This window comes from Cyprinus carpio, chromosome B17 (assembly GCF_018340385.1).
Source record: "Cyprinus carpio isolate SPL01 chromosome B17, ASM1834038v1, whole genome shotgun sequence".
NCBI lineage: Eukaryota > Metazoa > Chordata > Actinopteri > Cypriniformes > Cyprinidae > Cyprinus > Cyprinus carpio.
In genome coordinates, this window is record NC_056613.1 from 668450 (window position 1) to 688742 (window position 20293).

At 34.1% G+C, this 20293-nt stretch overlaps 2 protein-coding genes across 2 annotated transcripts in view; one reads left to right on the plus strand and one right to left on the minus strand.

Moving 5' to 3' along the window:
- The window catches only part of LOC109045582 (coiled-coil domain-containing protein 9), a 30098-nt gene extending 18471 nt beyond the window's left edge, over nucleotides 1-11627 (minus strand). The window contains exons 1-6 of the mRNA XM_042743063.1: nucleotides 11468-11627; nucleotides 10780-10859; nucleotides 5246-5356; nucleotides 4958-5062; nucleotides 3057-3197; nucleotides 1683-1821 (exon numbers count right to left, since the gene is read on the minus strand). Of these exons, the coding sequence (XP_042598997.1) occupies nucleotides 1683-1821; nucleotides 3057-3197; nucleotides 4958-5062; nucleotides 5246-5356; nucleotides 10780-10859; nucleotides 11468-11612 (721 nt within the window). The 5' untranslated portion in view covers nucleotides 11613-11627. The remainder of the gene's footprint in view (nucleotides 1-1682; nucleotides 1822-3056; nucleotides 3198-4957; nucleotides 5063-5245; nucleotides 5357-10779; nucleotides 10860-11467) is intronic.
- Nucleotides 11628-18751: 7124 nt separating this feature from the next.
- si:dkey-248g15.3 (cruciferin BnC1) lies at nucleotides 18752-20001 on the plus strand. Its single transcript, XM_042743151.1, has 6 exons — nucleotides 18752-18907; nucleotides 19117-19165; nucleotides 19327-19337; nucleotides 19482-19505; nucleotides 19604-19627; nucleotides 19724-20001. Exons 2-6 carry the CDS (start codon nucleotides 19153-19155, stop codon nucleotides 19886-19888), a joined length of 237 nt encoding a protein of 78 aa, XP_042599085.1. The 5' UTR covers nucleotides 18752-18907; nucleotides 19117-19152; the 3' UTR covers nucleotides 19889-20001.
- Nucleotides 20002-20293: the final 292 nt, after the last annotated feature.

Genomic DNA, 20293 nt, shown 5'->3' on the forward strand with positions numbered 1-20293 from the left:
CGTGTGTTATGGCCAGTGCTGATATTATTAACTAAAACTATTAAAAATCTGACTTCTTTTTAAAAAGTGAAAGTTACTGAAAAGACAGAACTGAATTACAACATGCTTACTTTGAAGTTCTTAAATTACTAAAACTGTAATAAAAATAAATTAGAAATATAAAAAAAGAAGAAAATAAAATCACTAAAACTAAAATGAAAACCGAAACCATAAAAACTAAATCTAATTAAAAATGTTAATACATATACTATAATAGCATAAAAAGAACACTAAAATAACTCACATCTGATTTAAAGTTAGAATACTGAGACCGAGTGAGCTCCTAGCTCACATTCAGTCAGTGATCAGACAAAAGCTCTGATGATAAACAGCACACAATGGGCTGCATTATCCGTCTCTTTCAGACTTCAGAGGACAGAAGCAGCTGCCACCCAGACAGCTCAGCCCCGCTGGGTGTAAAACACACCCCAACATCACATCTGTCCACTCCCTGACATCCCCACACCACAGTGACAATCTCACAGACATGACGCTAAACTACAGCTCTACTAACCGCTTCTGGGCTCGGCTTTCTTACACTAATAGTTTGGGGACATTTTAATAAAGCAATGAGCCCCAAGAAGCTGTGGTTTACAGAGAATTTATAACAGCTAAGGGGCGTTGTTAGGCACGATGCGAAGCGGAGCATTAGCTGTTATAAATTCACTGTAAACCACGGCTTCACGGGGCTTATTGCTTTTATAAAACGGTTACTCCGTAGACGTAGTAAGTTTTCACAAAATAAAACAGAACAAGTAAAGTGTTATGATATTAATAAAAACAGTATTCTTCCACCAAACAAAGTAGTTCCTCAGAAACAGTTGTGGTTGCAACATTGATGTTGCCGAGCAACACACAGAAGTAAACAAAGGTGTTTGTTACTTTGTAGAGTAATTTACAACAGCTTCGAACGCGGCTCAGCCAATCAGAATCAAGAACCGGAACGATCTGTTTTATAATAAATATTTTCAGTTGAATTGGTATTTTAGATTTTCTGTTTTAATTTCTATATATATATATATAAGAAATTAAAATATTATTAAAGTCTTATTTTAGTTTTACTTTAAGTATGGAAAATGCTTTTTTAAAATAAATAAATGAATTAATTTTTGAATTCATCAAGGGATGCATTAAAAATTGCATCCAAAATGCAATTCTTAAGCAGCAAATCAGCATCTTAGAATGATTTCTGAAGGATCATGTGACACTGAAGACTGGAGTAATGATGCTGAAAATTATATAAATAAATTACATTTTAACATATATTCACATAGAAAACAGCTATTTGACATTGTAATAATATTTCAGAATTTTTACTGTATTTCAGATCAAATAAATGCATCCTTGGAGAGCAGAAGAGACTTCTTTTACAGATCTTGTCAAGCGCAAACTTTTGAACAGTAGTGTAAAGCAGGCTGAGGTAAAATACACAAACACAAACAAAAGAGAAAAGGTATAAATGCTGGTGATGTGTGGAATCCACCAGAACAGCTGAACAGACTCACAAACTCCTGCCAAGAGCCCTGATGAACATTCACACTCTTGTGATCAGCTCCGTCTCAATCGATTTACATCAGCAAGGCTTGAGAACAACATGAAGAGACACATGCTGCTAATCACACATCACAAGAACGTCTGCTCACCTCCGGGACTCTCTTTGCAGACTGAGCTCGCTGTGTTCCTCGTGTGTTGTTGGACTCCAGCTCTTCCTCTGCACAGGACTTCAACCTCGCTGGACTCACGGGACGGTTTCTGTCCTTTCTTTCGCCGAACACCCTCCCCCTGAAACAACATGATAAAACACTCTCTAACAGCGCTGAAATGCATGCTTTAACATGAGTTGTGACTGACATAAGTTGCCAACGACAACCTTCATAGCTGGGCTTCATGAAGTAGATTAAAAACCGTGCCATTCGTTTTCTGTGCTTGCTTGTAAGGCTGCACGAATTTGGACAAAAATTGTGTGATTGTATTTCTATAATACCTATAATAATAACTGTTATTAATTTTATGATTATTATTATTATTACTAAATTGTAAACAAAATAAGAAATAATTACAACAGTAATTGTTCACATTATATATTATGTCTATATAGTTTTTTTCTTTCTTTTTTTTATTTTGTAGATCAAGTTAAACTAAATTAAAAAGGAGAAATGTTGCCTTGGCATCAAGTTCAAATAATATACTTTTTGTAATATTTTATTTTAGTTACATTTAATATTTGATTTTAGTTAAAAATAAAATGTAAATAAAATTTAACAGAAATAAAATAAAATGTAAAAATATTTAAATATTTGATTTCATACTAAATTAATTTTTTCTAAATAAATAAAACTACAAATTAAATAAAAAATAATGAAAACTTTACAGACAGATTAAAATAAATAAATAAATAAATAAAAATGACCAACAAAAAATTATTAAAAATAATAAAAAAAAAAAAACAGAAAAAAACTAAAATAATAAATATTAATTAAAATTGAAAAAATAATACTGATACTAAAATAATGCTGATTCACTGTAAAAAAAAAATACTATTTAAGAAAAATTACGCAAAAATAATTTTATTTTATAGTACAACTGTAAAATAACAATACTAATATTTATGGCTGTAATAATCTCTCTTTTTTATGTTAAATCATAAATCATACTTTTATTTTGGCAGAAAAGCAAAAAGAGACTCTAAAGCTTCTCTTGTTGACAACAGCTGGTTTATAAGTGCTTCTCATGTTTGGGAAGAATGTCACTGTTTAGGTTTTATTTAGATGAATTGCTCAGCCCTAGTTCAAAGTATGAACAGATTGCATGACATCATTAAAGGTAATCAAAGGGAGAAAATGGGACTTTCCCAAAACGAGCAGTTTATTAAATAAAACCCCCACATCTAAGAGTCACGATCTACAGAAGGTTTGAAAGGAGTCGAACATCTAGTGCCTGATGGCTTTTGTTCAGTCGGGTTTAAAGAGTTGACAGAATGCAGTCAGAGAACGAGAGGAAGGTTGATTCAGTCTCACCTTGATGTTTCCTGACGTTGTGACGAGCAGCTGCCGTCTCTTTCCTCTCCCGATGCTGAAGACGCTTGATCCCGGATCCTTCTCCTGCTCTCCGTCCCTCAGTCCTCCGGGCCCCGAGCGCTTGGTCACCACACGCTGATCCTGAACACAACACACACATCACATCAAAACTCCCTTCCATTATTCATATCTACAGCTATCATTGATTTTCTCTATGTTTAGTTTACTTCAGGTTCCTGCAGGACAGCACAGTGGCTCTCAACCTTTTTGACTCAAAGGTCCCCCATTTAGTATTGTTAATATACTATATTATAGTTTTTAATCAATATTTTTAATTAGTTTACTTTTTATATATATATTAATTTGAATTTTAGATCAAGTTTTAGTAATTAATAACTTTCTTTTTTACAGGTGTTACCATTTTAATTATAGTACATCAATTTAAACTAAATTAAAATGAGAAATGTCGCTAGTTGAAACTAAAAGATGTAATTTTTTTTGTTTTTAAAATATTTAATATTTTATTTTAGGTTAGGGACTTCTTTATGGTTCTAGTTTTAGTAAACTATAATACCTGTCCACAAAAACATTTAAAGGCCCCATGACTTTTCTATTCATTTGCGATTTATTGGATAAGGATTAAAGATAAGGATTTTTAAAACTATTAACTATTATTACAATTTCTACGTGATACAATGCTTTAGAGCATGGCATAAATAGAAAAAAAAGTATATAAGAATGGCCAAAAATAAAAATGGCAATTGAGATGGAAAAGTCATGCAAATTAATAAATCAAGTCTAAAAATCATATTTTCAAAATAAATGCAGGTTTTTCAAGATGGTGGGAATCTTGGTTTTTAAATAAATAAATAAATAAAAACCAGTTGCTGAGGGGGTGAATTAAAATTTAAATGTTTTTTTATTCTAAGTTATTTTAAGTCATCTTGAGGTCCACTGTTTCAGACATCAAATCACATGTATTTCAATATATAAATGTTCACTTTGTACAACAGAAACTGTTTCAAAGCAGCAAAAAAACAAACAAACAAAAAAAAAAAAAAAAAAAAAAAAAAAAAAAAAAAACAGGATAATAACAAAGTTGCAAAATTCACCAATTATAAATAAATACAAATATTTCAGCTGTAAAGAAGCTCTACAACAGACAATAGTCTCTTTTTTCAGCTCAATTCAGTTCAGTGTTGATTCAATTCCATTGTGGCAAAATCCATCAATTATTATGAAATGAATTCAATTATAAAGCAGCTCTACAGAAGTTGAAGACATTATTCAGCTCAATTCTGTTCTATGCTTATTCAGTTCAGTTCTAGAACATGTTGATGTTGCAAAGATAAAGTTAGGAAAAGATACATTTCTGTACTGACTGTTACATTCGAGAAAATATCGTTTAGAGAAAGTGTAAATGTAGGTGCATTTAATGAAAGTGCAACACTGTAAGTATTAAAATGAAAACCATCACTAGCTTTATTAAGCTCCAACCAGAGACTAAAAATAAAGATATAGCAATTTGAGCATTATTGTAAAATAAAACAATTATATAATAATAAAAATAATTTTTAATAATAAAAAATAAAAACATACAATCTGCAATTAAATATAATATAAAGGAAAATAATATAATAATTTTATATAACAACTGTTAAAATCACAAAACTAATATTTATGGCTAAAAACAGGGAAAAAAAATTGAATTTGAAAAAAAAAAAAATTATGAAAACTAGGAACTGAAAAAAATAATTTTTTTATAAATTTCTTTTAAACTGTATGACTTCCATTACTTATTAATTAGAAATGCTTTTTGATTCCTAAAAAAAAAAAAAAAAAAAAAAAAATTAAGTCTCTCTGGCATCTGTGTTTGCCTGTGCAGGAATAAAGCAGCTCACGTTAGAGGATTTGTTGATGGTGATGGACAGATCATCAGTCTTTCCCTTCCTGCTGTGGAGTGACATTCCTTCCTGTTCCGCACGCTTTTTATCCTCCTCCACTTCCTGCAGAACATCATAAACCTCAGCAAGGCAAACACACAGTGCTTTTTCTGTGGAATCTTTGATCTTATAACATTTTATTTTTCACAATGAATAAATAAATGATTTCTGAATGAGGTTTCGTGACTTTAAATATTTTGTTTACAAACTTAAATGTGTTTCTGACTGATTTTAAAAGGTTTTCACCTGGTAGCGTTTCATAAGTGCTTCGTTTTTCTTCCGTAAGGCCTCGATCTTTTTATCCAGCTCTGCGTCCTTGTGTTCCTTCTTCATCATCATCATCATCTCTGTGGGACTCTGAACAGTTTATGAACATGTCAACATCACGTACACAAACACAATAATCCGAACAATCTGTGCAACATCGCATGGATTATGTCTGCCAGCAGGCTTTCTGTTATTTACGGCGTCTCGCACGAAAATGAAACTCTTTCTACACAAACAGCAGCGTAATGGTCTTTCCTTGACCACTTGTGGAGGAGGCATTTGAACAGTCTGGAGCAAAAATAAGAGAATTACATAATGCAAATAATACAAAATAAAGCTGTATTTATGTTATGTAAATGTCTATAAGATGCCAGGTACCCAGAAGAAAGAGTCCAGGATGGTAGCTGAAATACAATGGCATAGAAGTAGTTGCACACCAGTCAAACGACTGTTTACATGTTTCTTTAACACCGCGTGCATCTAACTGCACACGAACGCTCCATTATTAGCATCAGCTGCTACGAGCGGCAACATGATCTCAGCGCACTAAACTCCTCATGCCATGTCAGCTGTTTCAAGACGTCTGACTTTCACATGTGACCGTGATTTCAAAGGCTGTCACTCAAAACACGCTCAATAACCTCAAGATTTCGACTATAAAAATTATTACAGTAATAATCATTATTGCGGTTATTACATTATTACCACTACTAAATAGAAATATAAAAAAAATAACGATTGTAATATTTTATTGTAAAATAAAAAACAAAAAACATAATAAATCTCATTAACAATAAAGAAAATTAACTATAATATGTATACATTAACTATAATATAAAGAAACATTATATATTAATTGTATATAACTGTAAAATCACAATACTGATATTTATTGGTGAAAACAGAAAAATAAAACATTTCATAGGATTCTGAATTCTGAAACAATGTAACTTTAAAAAAAATTGCTGTTACATTGTATGAGTTTCATTATTTAAATTAATTAGAAATGCTTTTTGATTACCAAAAAAACAAACAAAAATGAAACATTAAAATGCAACCCAGAAAAAATAAAACAGAAAAAAGTGAATCCAGAAAAATAAAAATGGAAAAAAGTAATACATAAAAAATAAATCAGAAAAAAAGGAGAATCCAGAAAAATTAAAGAAAAAAAAAATGCAATAAATAAATACATACAAAAAAAGAAAGAAAACTAAATCCAGAAAAAAGGAAACAAAAGAAAAGGGGAAACAAACTCAATTTGTGGAAAAACTAAGGCCCTAAATATACAAATAAACATTTCTAATATCACAATCATGTTGAGCAGCTTTATTAATGCAGCACGAACAATACGCCTGACGCAGCAGCACCACATTCACAGCACGCTGAACTGCTGCGGTTTCTTTAAATGGCTGCAGAGTTGGCAAAAGGGCAAATGCTGGATGCACCGAGGGAACGAATACTTCACCACGCAGCTGAAGAGAAACGTTTAGCACAGCATCCTATCCACTGTCAGTAAACCAGGCATCGAACCGAACCTGTATCTGTGGATTATTTCAGACAAAGAAAGCTGGAGCGCCTGCAGCAGCGCTACGGTGCGAAAACCTGACTGACTCCAGGCCAGCGCGACTCCCACACAGAGTAAATCTGGATCTGAAGAGGCTTGCAGAGATTTGAGAGAGAACAGTCAGATTTCAGCTCAAAACAGAGATTCCTTGAGGTCGAATGATGCTTTTATCCCAAGCAAACCGCTGCAGATCACAGACTCATGCCTGGCATCCTCCAACAAAACACAAAATAATATTCTGGGCTGTTAAAACAAGCATCTCCATTACTAGTGCTCAGTTACATCACCAAAAGGACCATTTAGTCAATGCACAGCTCAAACAACACACATTTTACTGAGAGTCGAACTCCAGTTCCAGCTCTCTAACTCTGTATTTCAAGGCCAAACCAGAGCATTACAAGAAATATTTAATAAATAATCACAATAAGCTAAACTCCACCTCTCAGACTGACATTTGACCTCATCTGTTTGAAGCAGGAGAGGAAGATAAAGCTGCCGTTCCCTGCGGTCACTTCATGTGAAGAGATTCTCTGTGAAATACAATGACTCAACGCTCATTCAAAGCCAATGAAAAAAACCCATGCAGTGTTTGCATGCTTTTAAAGTGACAGCACACCACAGATGATGTGCTACAAGCATGCAAAACAATATAAAAAATAATGAATATTTCAAATTGTGCAAGTTGTGTTTTTTTTTTTTGTGTGTGCAAAATACTGTTTGTTTAAAATCAGAAGTTTTGTTCATGTTTTTGCTGTCATTCAAATGTGCATCAGCATTCTCTAAATATCTGTAAACAGGAATTTTCTTGCTTTTGCTGAATTAAAAAGTCTGAAGTACTACGTAGATGTACTTTAACAATCAAAACATAACATTCTAATATACGAGCGCAGAAACAGACTCACACTCATTGCAATGTGATTTATTAAGGGTTCCTGATTGGTTAATATGAGCAGAACACCAAACATCTTAACTTTGTTAAGATTCTCAGCATTCCTGTTTCTCAAAGGACACTGAGACATATTATGTGGGACCAGACCAAGATGTCTGGGGGAAAACAAAAAACAAAAAAACATGCAGACTATTAATTCAAATGTGGTAAAAACCACTTTATCGTGGGATTCATCGTTTATTCACTCATGCTGTTTTGAACACATTTGACTTGCTTTTTTCTGTGGAACATGAAAGCAAGAAATGTGAAAGTGGTTGGTGTTTTTTTTTACCGAAAAGCTGCAGAAATTGACAGAAGCACCATAAAAGCACCATCCTGAAGCTGTGTGAAGATTTGGAGAAATGTAGCACTGTCTCATCAATGGATGCTCTGCAGTGAATGGGTGCCGTTAGACTGTGTCCAAACAGCTGATAAAAACAGCACAATGATCCATAAGTAATCCACAGCACTCCAGTCCATCAGTTAACATCTGGAGAAGACAAAAGCTGAAACAAATCCAGCATTAAGATGTTTTTAACTTCAAACCATTGCTTCTGGCTAAAATATGAATCCATAATCCATAATAACGCTTCGTCCAGTGAAAAAGTCCATCTCCTGTTGTCTCTCACATCTGTGCAGATTTCTCTCCTGATTCAGACAAGAACACTTTTTCACTGGAGGAAGTGTTATTATTGATTATAGACTCGTGTTTGAGTTAAAAACATCTTAATGCTGGATTTGTTTCATCTTTTGTCTTCTCCAGATGTTTACTGATGGACTGGAGTGCTGTGGATTACTTGTGGATTATTGTGATGTTTTTATCAGCTGTTTGGACTCTCATTCTGACGGCACCCATTCACTGCAGAGCATCCATTGCTGAGACACTGATGCAATGCTACATTTCTCCAAACCTGATGAAGAAACAAACTCATCCTGATCTTGTCAGGTCTGAGGGTGAAGACATTCTCAGCAAATTACCATTTTTGGCCGAACAACTCTGTTAAGCATTCTTCAAAATATCTCCTTTTGTGTTCAACGCAAAAAGGATGGCCTCATAGGATTAAATGAACTCGGCTGAACGATCCCTTTTTAAGAAGCATCTAAAGCGATTACGTATTGAAGGGAAGTGTGCACAGAACTCACAGAGACTTCGGGTTGTCAGGAGACCAAAACAAACCTCGCAGATGTACAAACACGCAGAGGAAAATCCAGCGCAGCACGAGTCAACGTGAATCATCAGTGCTGCAAAAGCACAGGGAACATTCTTCCAGCTGCTTCCTGCGCTTCCCACTCATCCGTACGGATCACATGTCAAAAAGCCCAACACAGCGGCTCTAACTACCAGCTGACGGACGCTCTCGTGTCTATACCGAGGCCTCACTCTTCTGGGGAGCGTAAGACAAACGCACTTCTGACGACAAGCTTAGTTGCAGCTACCATCCTCATCCAGACGAGCAGGATCCAGAGAAGAGCAAAGATGTGTACGAAAGAGTGGGAGTGAGAGAAAGCTAGTGGAAGAATGAGAAACAGTGGCACTCACAGCTCTGTTCATGTCAGCAGGGAAATCTGGGATCCTTCCAAACGGCAGGCAGCCGACGCGGCTCGGGGAAGAAGCGCATGGAGTCCCAGATCATGCCTTGATTACAAAAACACCAGCCGGGCTGCGAGCCAAGATCCCCGAACGCAGAAAAGCCCTGCTAACGGATCCCGCCGCTCGGCCGTACGGTGCAGCCTCTCTCTCTCTCTCTCTAAAGCTCTTGCTCATAGTTAAAATTATCCCTCACTCCCCCACCCACGTCTGCAGTCATACCCCTGAAAAACTCCACAAATCACATCCATTCATTCCAAGACTCTCAATAGAAGATTTAGATTATCAAGTACTAATTTTAAAGAACTAATTTTTTTAATCTGTATGTTTATGAGTGTTTCTTTAACTATGGGCTCATTGAACTTTTAGAAAAACTTCCTTTCACACTCTCACAAGTCAATTTAAAAGCCCAAATTTACTTACTCTCATGTTCTTGCTTAATAGGACAGGGCCAAAACAGGGGTTGAAAAGACAATTAAATCATAAAAATACTAAATAAATAAAAATAATAGCTTAAATAAATAGATAAATAAATACAAATTTCTAAAAAAAAAAAAAAAAAAAAGTAAATGACAATAAAATCTTTCTAAAATAAAAAAAAATTAAAACATACAAATGTTAAATAAATTAAAAGATTAAACTAATTAATTAAACACTTTCTTAAAAAAAGTTTCAGTAATTTATTTGTTTACCAGCTCGTCATTAACCGTGAACACGCAAAAGTGCTGTTATTGAAATATTAATTCAAACCCATATGACAGGGTTAATGAAAAGTTAATGATTAATTATTGGTAAAAATGTAAATAAATTCTAAACAAATAAATAAAACATTTTCTGAAAAATAAAAAAAGATTAAATATTGAATTTGTTACCTTTCATATCATTAACCGCCATCAGAGAACCATTACTTGAAATATTACGTCAAAAACTCTTAATATAAATATTAATAAATTCAAATAAATATTTTGGGTTTGCCTGACAAAAATGTTTCACTCTCACTAGTGTATTTAAAGTAATAGCTCACCCAAAAATCACAACTTATTCAGATTTATTTTGTTTAAAAACCCAGATGAAAAAGTATTACAGAATTAAACAATAAAAAAGATAAATAAATAAAACACTTTTTTTTCCTCCATGTCATTAATTGATATCAGATAACCATGTATGTATACAAACGTGTTGATTAATCATTTAAATATTAATTTAAAAAATCTAAATATTATATATATATATATATATATATATATATATATGTGTATAGATCATTATTTTACGTACTGCAAAATATCATTGGCTCTTATTATGACAAATTGCCCTTGGTTTTCCTCACTTATATTACACTTTAGATAAATACTTCTACACAGAGCAGTTCTGAGTCAGAATGTGAAATTATACTAACAGTCAAAAGCACTGAATGGATCTCAAACACTCACATCGTCCTCCAGCAGAGAGTGTCTGTCCTCACAGAAGTCCATGAACATGATGTGATGCTCCTGGTGTTGCATGATGATTCCTGTAAGAAACAATGACAGTTCATGTGTGTATCTATAGACTGGTATTGTTGCATTAAAATGAACAAACATGATTGCAAGCAAAAAACATAAAGAACCCCAAGTGAACAGACAGTCACGCATATAATGCTTGTATTTTTCCCACGGTAGATCATTTGTATTTACAATACAGTACCAGTATGTATCATTATAAGTATGAATAAATCAAAATACCATGGTAGAGCATCACTACTTCAGTAAGGTTATCAGGTAAGTGTGGTTTGCTGGCTATTTAACATTCCTGCTCAATTTCTAAACTAGCAATATCATATTAATTTACTATATTAATATCACTAAAATATCCGCCAACTAATGTTAGACTAGCAACCAAACTAGTAACAAAATAACAAGCACAACACGTGATAAACAAGCATTAACCAACACCAAACTAACATAATCCTGTTTAAAACTCCACATACTACACGTGAAGGGTTAAGACTGCTCAAGATTTCCCTGCATTTTAAAATGTATTTTGTGTTCATCAAACATTAAAAGATAAAAATGAGGATCAAATGAGATCAAATAAACCAGATAAACCGGTACTCGTGTGGATGTGGGTCGCTCCGCTTACCTGCCATCCAGGTGATAACAAACTCACGACCTGCAGACTGAACTGAGGCCTGAGTCTCTGACGTCACTGTGTTGGATTTGGCGCCACCTGCTGAGCGGCGAGGAAAGCGCAAAGCCACGTGATCCGTGCTGCCTTGCATATTCATTTTAATACCTCTTTTTTTTTTTTTTTACGTATTTTATTTTTAATTGTAAGGGTGCGACCATATTGTAACTTAAAACAATGCTTTCAGTTCAGTTTTAATCCATCTCTAGCTGTACAAAAGCTGTCTGTTATGCTGCTTGATATTGCAAACTGGTATTTATTATCACATTGTGTTAATGTATTTTCGTAATTATAAACACTTCCGAGAGACTTCCAGTGCATTAACCGCTATAGGAAAATAACGAGAAGAATAACAACAACGTGCATTAAACGGTAAAACTGTTTGCACTACAAACCAGTGTGTTCATAATTAAGATAATACATTCAAATAATGTGCTATGACACACCAATTTTCAATATCAAGCAGCAAAAGGAACTGTTTCGTACAGCTAAAAATACCTAGATGCAGATGGGACCGGAAGCTAGACCCTTAGACTTTACAAATAGCTGCGCACATTTTTACTGTAAGAAAAAGATGGATAGTTATGGTATGCACGTGACGTCACCGTCAGCTGTAGTGAGTTTGGCTCGCAAGAAATCTGAGGTATATTTTTACAGGCTACAGAATGTACAGAATGTGGTCGGTGTTCAGATGTGGTGTTCATATTATGAGTATATGGTTATGGTGATTATGGTGTTAAAAGTATGTTTTCTTTTTGGGTGGTTTAGTTCCAACATATAGAATGTCAGCGTGTGAAACCCGGTTTGTACAAATATGCAACAAATTACCCCTGTGTTTGTGTGACCACACTTGAAACATAAAACTACAGCTGTAGCTGGAAGGGAAACTATCTAGTGTATATGATGTATGGCCAGTCACCTCCACAACACTACACAAGTGTACGCAGACCATTACAAATAGATTCGATAGCACTGGGGCTTTATATTACACTCACATACCTGCTCTTTTATTTATATTGAACATTTGTATTTGTGACTTCTCATGAAGCCAAAATGCAAAGCACACTTGTATCTCACATCTATCTATCTATCTATCTATCTATCTATCTATATAATGGATTCCAAAAAAGTTGGGACACTGTACAAATTGTGAATAAAAACAGAATGCAATGATGTGGAAGTTTCAAATTTCAATATTTTATTCAGAATACAACAGATGAAATGTCAAATGTTTAAACTGAGAAAATGTATCATTTTAAGGGAAAAATAAGTTGATTTTAAATTTCATGGCATCAACACATCTCAAAAAAATTTAGGAATAGGGTTTGTTTAAGGCTGTGTTTAACACTGTGTTGTTTTTATAACAGTCTGCAAACGTCTGGGGACTGAGGAGACAAGTTGCTCAAGTTTAGGGAATAGGAATGTTGTCCCATTCTTGTCTAATACAGGCTTCTAGTCGCTCAACTGTCTTAGGTCTTCTTTGTCGCATCTTCCTCTTTATGATGCTCCAAATGTTTTTTATGGGTGAAAGATCTGGACTGCAGATTGGCCATTTCAGTACCCGGATCCTTCTTCTACGCAGCCATGATGTTGTAATTGATGCAGTATGTTGTCTGGCATTGTCATGTTGGAAAATGAAAGGTCTTCCCTGAAAGAGACGATGTCTGGATGGGAGCATATGTTGTTCTAGAATTTGGATATACCTTTCAGCATTGATGGTGCCTTTCCAGATGTGTAAGCTGCCCATGCCACACGCACTCATGCAACCCCATACCATCAGAGATGCAGGCTTCTGAACTGAGCGCTGATAACAACTTGGGTTGTCCTTGTCCTCTTTAGTCCGGATGACATGGCGTCGCAGTTTTACAAAAAGAACAGTTTTCCACTTTGCCACAGTCCATTTTAAATGAGCCTTGGCCCAGAGAAAACGCCTGCGCTTGTGGATCATCTTTAGATATGGCTTCTTTTTTGACCTATTTTTAGTTTTAGCCAGCAACGGTGAATGGCACGGTGGATTGTGTTCAACCGACAATGTTTTCTGGAAGTATTCCTGAGCCCACGTTGTGATTTCCATTACAGTAGCATTCCTGTATGTGATGCAGTGCCGTCTAAGGCCCCGAAGATCACGGGCATCCAGTATGGTTTTCCGGCCTTGACCCTTACGCACAGAGATCGTTCCAGATTCTCTGAATCTTTGGATGATATTATGCACTGTAGATGATGATAATTTCAAACTCTTTGCAATTTTTCTCTGAGAAACTCCTTCTGATATTGCTCCACTATTTTATTTGCTGCAGCATTGGGGGAATTGGTGATCCTCTGCCCATCTTGACTTCTGAGAGACACTGCCACTCTGAGAGGCTCTTTTTATACCCAATCATGTTGCCAATTGACCTAATAAGTTGCAAGTTGGTCCTCCAGCTGTTCCTTATATGTGCATTTAACTTTTCTGGCCTTTTATTGCTACCTGTCCCAACTTTTTTGGAATGTGTAGCTCTCATGAAATCCAAAATGAGCCAATATTTGGCATGTATTGTATCTATCTATCTATCTATCTATCTATCTATCTATCTATCTATCTATCTATCTATCTATCTATCTATCTATCTATCTATCTATCTATCTATCTATCTATCTATCTATCTGTCTATCTATCTATCTTTCTATCTTTCTATCTATCTATCTATCTATCTATCTATCTATCTATCTATCTATCTATCTATCTATCTATCTATCTATCTATCTATCGTAATGTTTAATTTTTTTCATGCAAACTTTAATAACATGTTTTACATTGTTTAAAAGCAATTCTAACTTCTTTTTTTTAAAGTTTGTAATGTTTAACATCAGAAAAAAAATATGCACAGCACAAAACACTGTAAACAAGTATTTAAAAATAGCAGAAAAATTTGAGCTATCAAATCTGAGTTTGAAAACATTGTTAGGCATAGATCGCATGTCAAAAATAAGACAGCAAGTATTCTGCACTATGAGTCTTTTGATAATGTCAGGATCTTTCAAGAATAAACCTAAAGCTCATAATAGTAGCAGGGGCAAGTTCAAGCTCAAACCGGTGTGAACCGTTTTGCTACGGTTCCCAGTTTGAGCAACATGTTTCATTGAGACGTTGTGCAACAGTGTGCAACACGGTCTGAGATACGTTTTCACTTGTTTGGTGGGTGTATCAAAAATGTCAGCCCAGTCAGCAGCAGCATGTGTATAAACCATGCGGTATTAAAGAGACACCTTGCACAATGTAATTAACATCAAAATAAATTCACAAGAGCAAGTATATTGTTTGCACAGGTTTATTTACATTAAAGGCAAAATAACTGAAATAATAAGAGCACAAGCATAGATCTGGAACTTCTTTAAGTCGGTCTAAATATCATTTAGTAATTGCAATGTCTTCTGGTCCATATCCTTTCCTTAGGAGGGTGTGCTAAATACTGACATATTTATATATTTTGCTATTGTATTATGGAGTGACACTTTCATTAACTTTTCTATACCCCTGATTATATAATGGTAAATATTACAGTATCATAGCACAAGAACAGTGATCAGGATTAATGATAAGCCTACTCACAATTAAAATAATAAGGTCATATAGATCATAACACAGTCTCTGAGGTAAGAAGTGGATTATTCTTCACCTGAAATGTTTGCGAGGCAAATGTTGGATCACAAGAATTAGGAACCACAGTTTCCACAAATCCCTTCACTTGACTGAGATGTTCTCTTTTATTCTGGAGGGCAAGGGCAGGGACTGTAACTGTAACGTAGAGCATATTTTGCAGTATTAAACACGTATTTATACAGATTTCATCAGGCTCCGAAAATTCTTCAAAAAGAACACAAAGAATGGCCTTCTCATTTTTACATTTTGCACCGTTTTTGTCGGGTCTGAACGCAGCCCAGGTGTAGTGCTGACAGGACACGCCCCTATTGAACAACCAATCAGATGTGCGGATGAGTGTGAGGAGTTTAAGGAGTGGCTCTGTACAATTATTGTTATTAATGCTGCTAATACTAGTGCTCAACCCAGATAACTACACTGAAAAAATGAAAACTAAATTTTTTTAAGGTAAGTGGTTGCAAACTATTTATTTTAGCTACATTTAATAAATAAATATATATGCTGAAAGTTAGTAAACTAAATGTCTTTATTTAAATGTAGCTAAAATACATTGATTGCAACCACATACCTTAAAAATGTAGTGTTTAAGTGAACAACAACAACAACAACAAAACACATCGCCCACTTATTGAAAAGTTATTGCTAGTTACCAAGGCAAAATTTCTCTTTTTCATTTAGTTAACGTTAAAATACTAACTTATACTAAAACTTAATAATAATAATAATAATAATAATAATAATAAAAACATAAAAATGAAACTAAATTAATGAAACATACTAAAGTTTGTGCAGTTTTTCCCCCACCATTTCCTGAAGGTAAAAACTTTTGTTATTTAAAGGTATTTTTTAGGTCATTTAACTCATTTTACTCAGTTGTACTTTGTTTGAGTTGTTTTCCTCCATGGAATGCAAAATGAGATATTTTTATGACTATCCAAGCAGCTCTTTTCCATTTAAATGATGCTAATATCTTAAAACTTAGGACTACACTTAAAAAAAAAAAAAAAAAAAGAAAAGAAAAAAAGAAAAGATATTTATACTCATGTTTAATCATTGGAAACCTAATGAAATAAAGTCTTGTTTTCTAACAGAACAAAAAAAATCTGCCAATGGTACAAGAAAAATAAACTTAACTCTAAGGAAAAACAATTTTTATTTTTATGACTAATTTAATTTTTTAAGGTTTTCAGATTAATTTAAGAAAACAAGACTTAATATCTTAATTGCTTCTCAAGTAAATGTATCTTGATTCGAGAATGTTTACATATTTGTACTGGAAAACAAAACCCTAAAAAACAAAAATACTGAACATAATTTGATTTATTAATTTATTTATTTGCAGTGTGGGCTCTAAGCAGCCACCTAGCAACCACCCAGAACACCCTAGCAACCACATATCAGTTTGCATCAATCTGTGTGTCAGTGTTCTGCAATGATAATTATGACCAAACCTGCAGTTCATTATCTTGTCTTTAAAGATCATGGTGCAAAACATTCACCTTCTTGGCATGAAGTTCTGCTGCTTTCAAAACAAAAGCTGAGATCATATTTATGTACGAGTATAATTACAGTCACAATTATGTGTATATGAATAAGAACCTTGCAGGAGCAACTGTGACAAGATGAATCTCTCGAAGCCTGTCAGGAACATAATCTTTGTTGCATAAAGGAAACAACCCTGTCTTTTGGTATAATGACATTATTTCATGATAATTAAGCACATTTTCTCCCAAGGCTATTGTCTGCTTTTTAACATCCTTTATTAAATCAATTAGAGATAATACAAGCCTTTATGCGACTCTTCATACACCCTTTACAAATGGAGAGTGAGTTTATCCAGATTCACAGAGCAAACACCCAATGCTTTATGTTTCAGAAGAATATAAGACAAATATAAACCATTCAAACACTGTTACTGTCTTTTCAGTGCTCCTCTAAACTCAACACAGTGTCAGTTTACAAACATTCAAACTTTATCACCTCCCTTCATTTTTACATCATCTTTTCCAAATATTTCTTGACTTTCTTGTCATTTGCATACTAAGTCACACTGAATGTGTTTACTTCAGATAAAATATCAAAGCAAACATCATGCGCAAACAAATGCTGCTCTTTCTTTTATATAAATACCAATGTTACTTTTTACATGTAACTTCAGTGTCCAAATATTTTTTAAAGTTTCAGTTTTTCTTTCTTTTTTTCTCATGCCTTAATGCTTAATTTTATTGCTTAATATAATTGCTGATTCATTCTAAAGGATTGAGGATGAGTTTTATGGGTGTAGAAGGTCATCGGATAAGAAGGATTACAGACGTAAAACACCCGCCTGATTTTAATTGCCTCATATGCAAATGAAGACCAGTTCAAACTTTCTGTTGTTTTCCTTTAAGTTTTTTTTAAATGAAAAACTTTGTAGATTGCATAATGAAAGAGGATTGCTTTAAAAATTTTCATTTGAAAATATGATGTTTTGCATGCATCTTCTCAAGCTTTTTCACATTTGGCTCCCAAACTCTGAAATATTCCTCCTGATAACGTTCAGGGTTCAGACACACTCTCTCTGTTTTAATCTAGATTAAAGACACATCTCTTTGGCCAAGCATTCAATTAATGCATCTCATATTCTTGTACTGCACCTATATCTTATCAAATTCACATTATTATTCTTTAACTTGGGTTAAACAAATATTTTTGCTTGGTTGGAACAGCAGCTATGCTAATTATGTCTCTATTTGTTTCTCTGTTTCTGTAACTGTTACACAAGCTCCAGTCTGGATCCAGAACACCTGAGAAGAGATGATGCCAACACCTCAAAGGACCTCTGATGATGCAAACCCTGAAACAACATACAGCACTACCAAATTTGGTTATAAGTTTGATTGCAACATATAATCATTGCTGTTAATAGTGTTCATTGTCTGTTTGATTACATCTTTGATTGATTTTTACCGTACATTTCTGCCATGTGTACATCAATTTGACATGGTCACCACTAATAAGCTACTACTAAATATATTGTAGAAACTTAATTTTCTGTAAAGCAGCTTTGCAATGATTTGTATTGTGAAAGGTGCTATACAAATAAATTTGAATTTAATAAGATATAAATATGATGTTTTGCATGCATCTTCTCAAATTTATAAATAAAACCCATCACAGATTGTAAGTTGAATTTAGCTGACATCTCAGAAGATCTTTCAGATTTTTGTGGACTTTCTGGTTTGTGAAGTATAAAACTCACAAACTTTTTTGGGCGTTCCTCCATCTGCATCAATGGGATGATAAAATTCCTATCACCATGGGGGGGGGGGGGGGGGAAAGCAAACAAAACAAAACAAAACAAAACAAACAAAAAAAACATCTACACTATTTTACAGCAGAGTCAGAACATTTGCACTGAAACTCGCATGTTTTAACATGTACTGATAAGATGACTTATGAATTATGACATTTCTTTTTAGAGGATCTTGCATAAATTCATTCAGTGTTCAGTGCATCATCCACTCAAATACATGAATCAAAATTCATATAGATCATTTAAGACATATTCAACAAATACAGTGGATACTAAAAATATATTTATTTTTCATTCATCTCTTATTTCTTGTAGTCTGCTTTTTTAATGTGAGCACAGACTTGTTTATCCACTCTTGGGCGTGGATGAGCAGGTATCTGTGTCACCTGAGGGTGGATCCAAAGTATAAATACAAGCACGAGAACAGCATTTCCACACGGAGAGCAAGACGAGACAAGAGGTAAGACATTCCTCATTTATTAGCTCCGACAGATACTTGTCAAATGCATAATTCATGGGACCATTTGATGAAAAATAACAGACCAAAAAGTTACTAAATTTACTCTTTAGTATATTTATTTCCAAGTAGCCTATTTTATCTTATGAAATATTAGAATTTGAACATGCATGCAGAAGAAATCTTGCTTACAGGTCTTTTTCATTGTTTAGTGTTTAAAGACGTGTTGAATATCTGAAAATCTCAACATGAGTAATCCACGTAAGTAATATTTCATATAAATATACTGACGTTTTTCTGTTTGTGACATTTTATTAAAATTTAAAGAAATTTTACTGGTACACTTTCACAATTATTTCACTTAAATGCCATTAGAGAACAACTCTTAATGCTCATTTTTGTTTTCCAAATATCTTCTGCAGAACAACATCAGGTAAGATATTTACAATTCCTCTCGAGTATACAAATTTTATAGCATTGCAAATTTTATTAGCATTTGAATTGTGCATATCTGTGGATTCATTCATTAATTGTAAGTTTTAAAGAATAACACACTGATCGTTCTGTATATTAACAGGGCTGCAAAGATTCTGGCTCCATGGTATGAAGACAATAACGCACTCTTTACATTTCTACACAAATAGTTAAAGAACTTTTCCATTGTATGCTAATCCTATTCTCATATTTCCTGTCTCATAGAGCTCAGGAGACGAATGTGGACAGGTAAGAGCAAACTTTAGTGGTGGAAAATTATTGCGCTTTTTGCATATTAAAAGTTCCAATGAAAGACTGTAACTCTGAATTTACTTCTACTTGTAGAAGCACGGAAAGGGCCAAGGCAAAGATAAAGGGAAATCTCAGCAACAGCAAGGACAGCAAGGACAGCAAGGACAGCAAGGACAGCAAGGACAAGGTCATGGTCATGGAGGTGATCATGGGAAAAAGGGACAAGCATGTGAGCAGCAAAAAGGAAAAAAGTGTTAAGGTCATAACCTGAGACCATGGTGGTCCATGCATGTCCTCATGCTTTACATATCAAAACTGGGGTTCAGCTCCATATTGTATTCAAATAATGAAATTAAAACACTCTTAAATGATGCGTGTCTGTCTTGAATGGTTTATAATGGATATCAGTTAGTTCTTGACTTAAAATGATCTCTAAACACATATGGGGAACTCAGTCAATGGTACAAAACCCAAATATCGACATTGGTAGTGAAACTGCGCTGTACAAGAAACCAAATGCCTGAGATGCTGCATTAACGACCAGCCAACATGTTAAAAGGTTGTGAACTGGAATTCCAAACGATTGAATGTGAAACCAATTTTTAGGAATAACGGATCCGCTTGCCACTGCATAAAAACAAATTACATCAGGTTCTGCAAGCT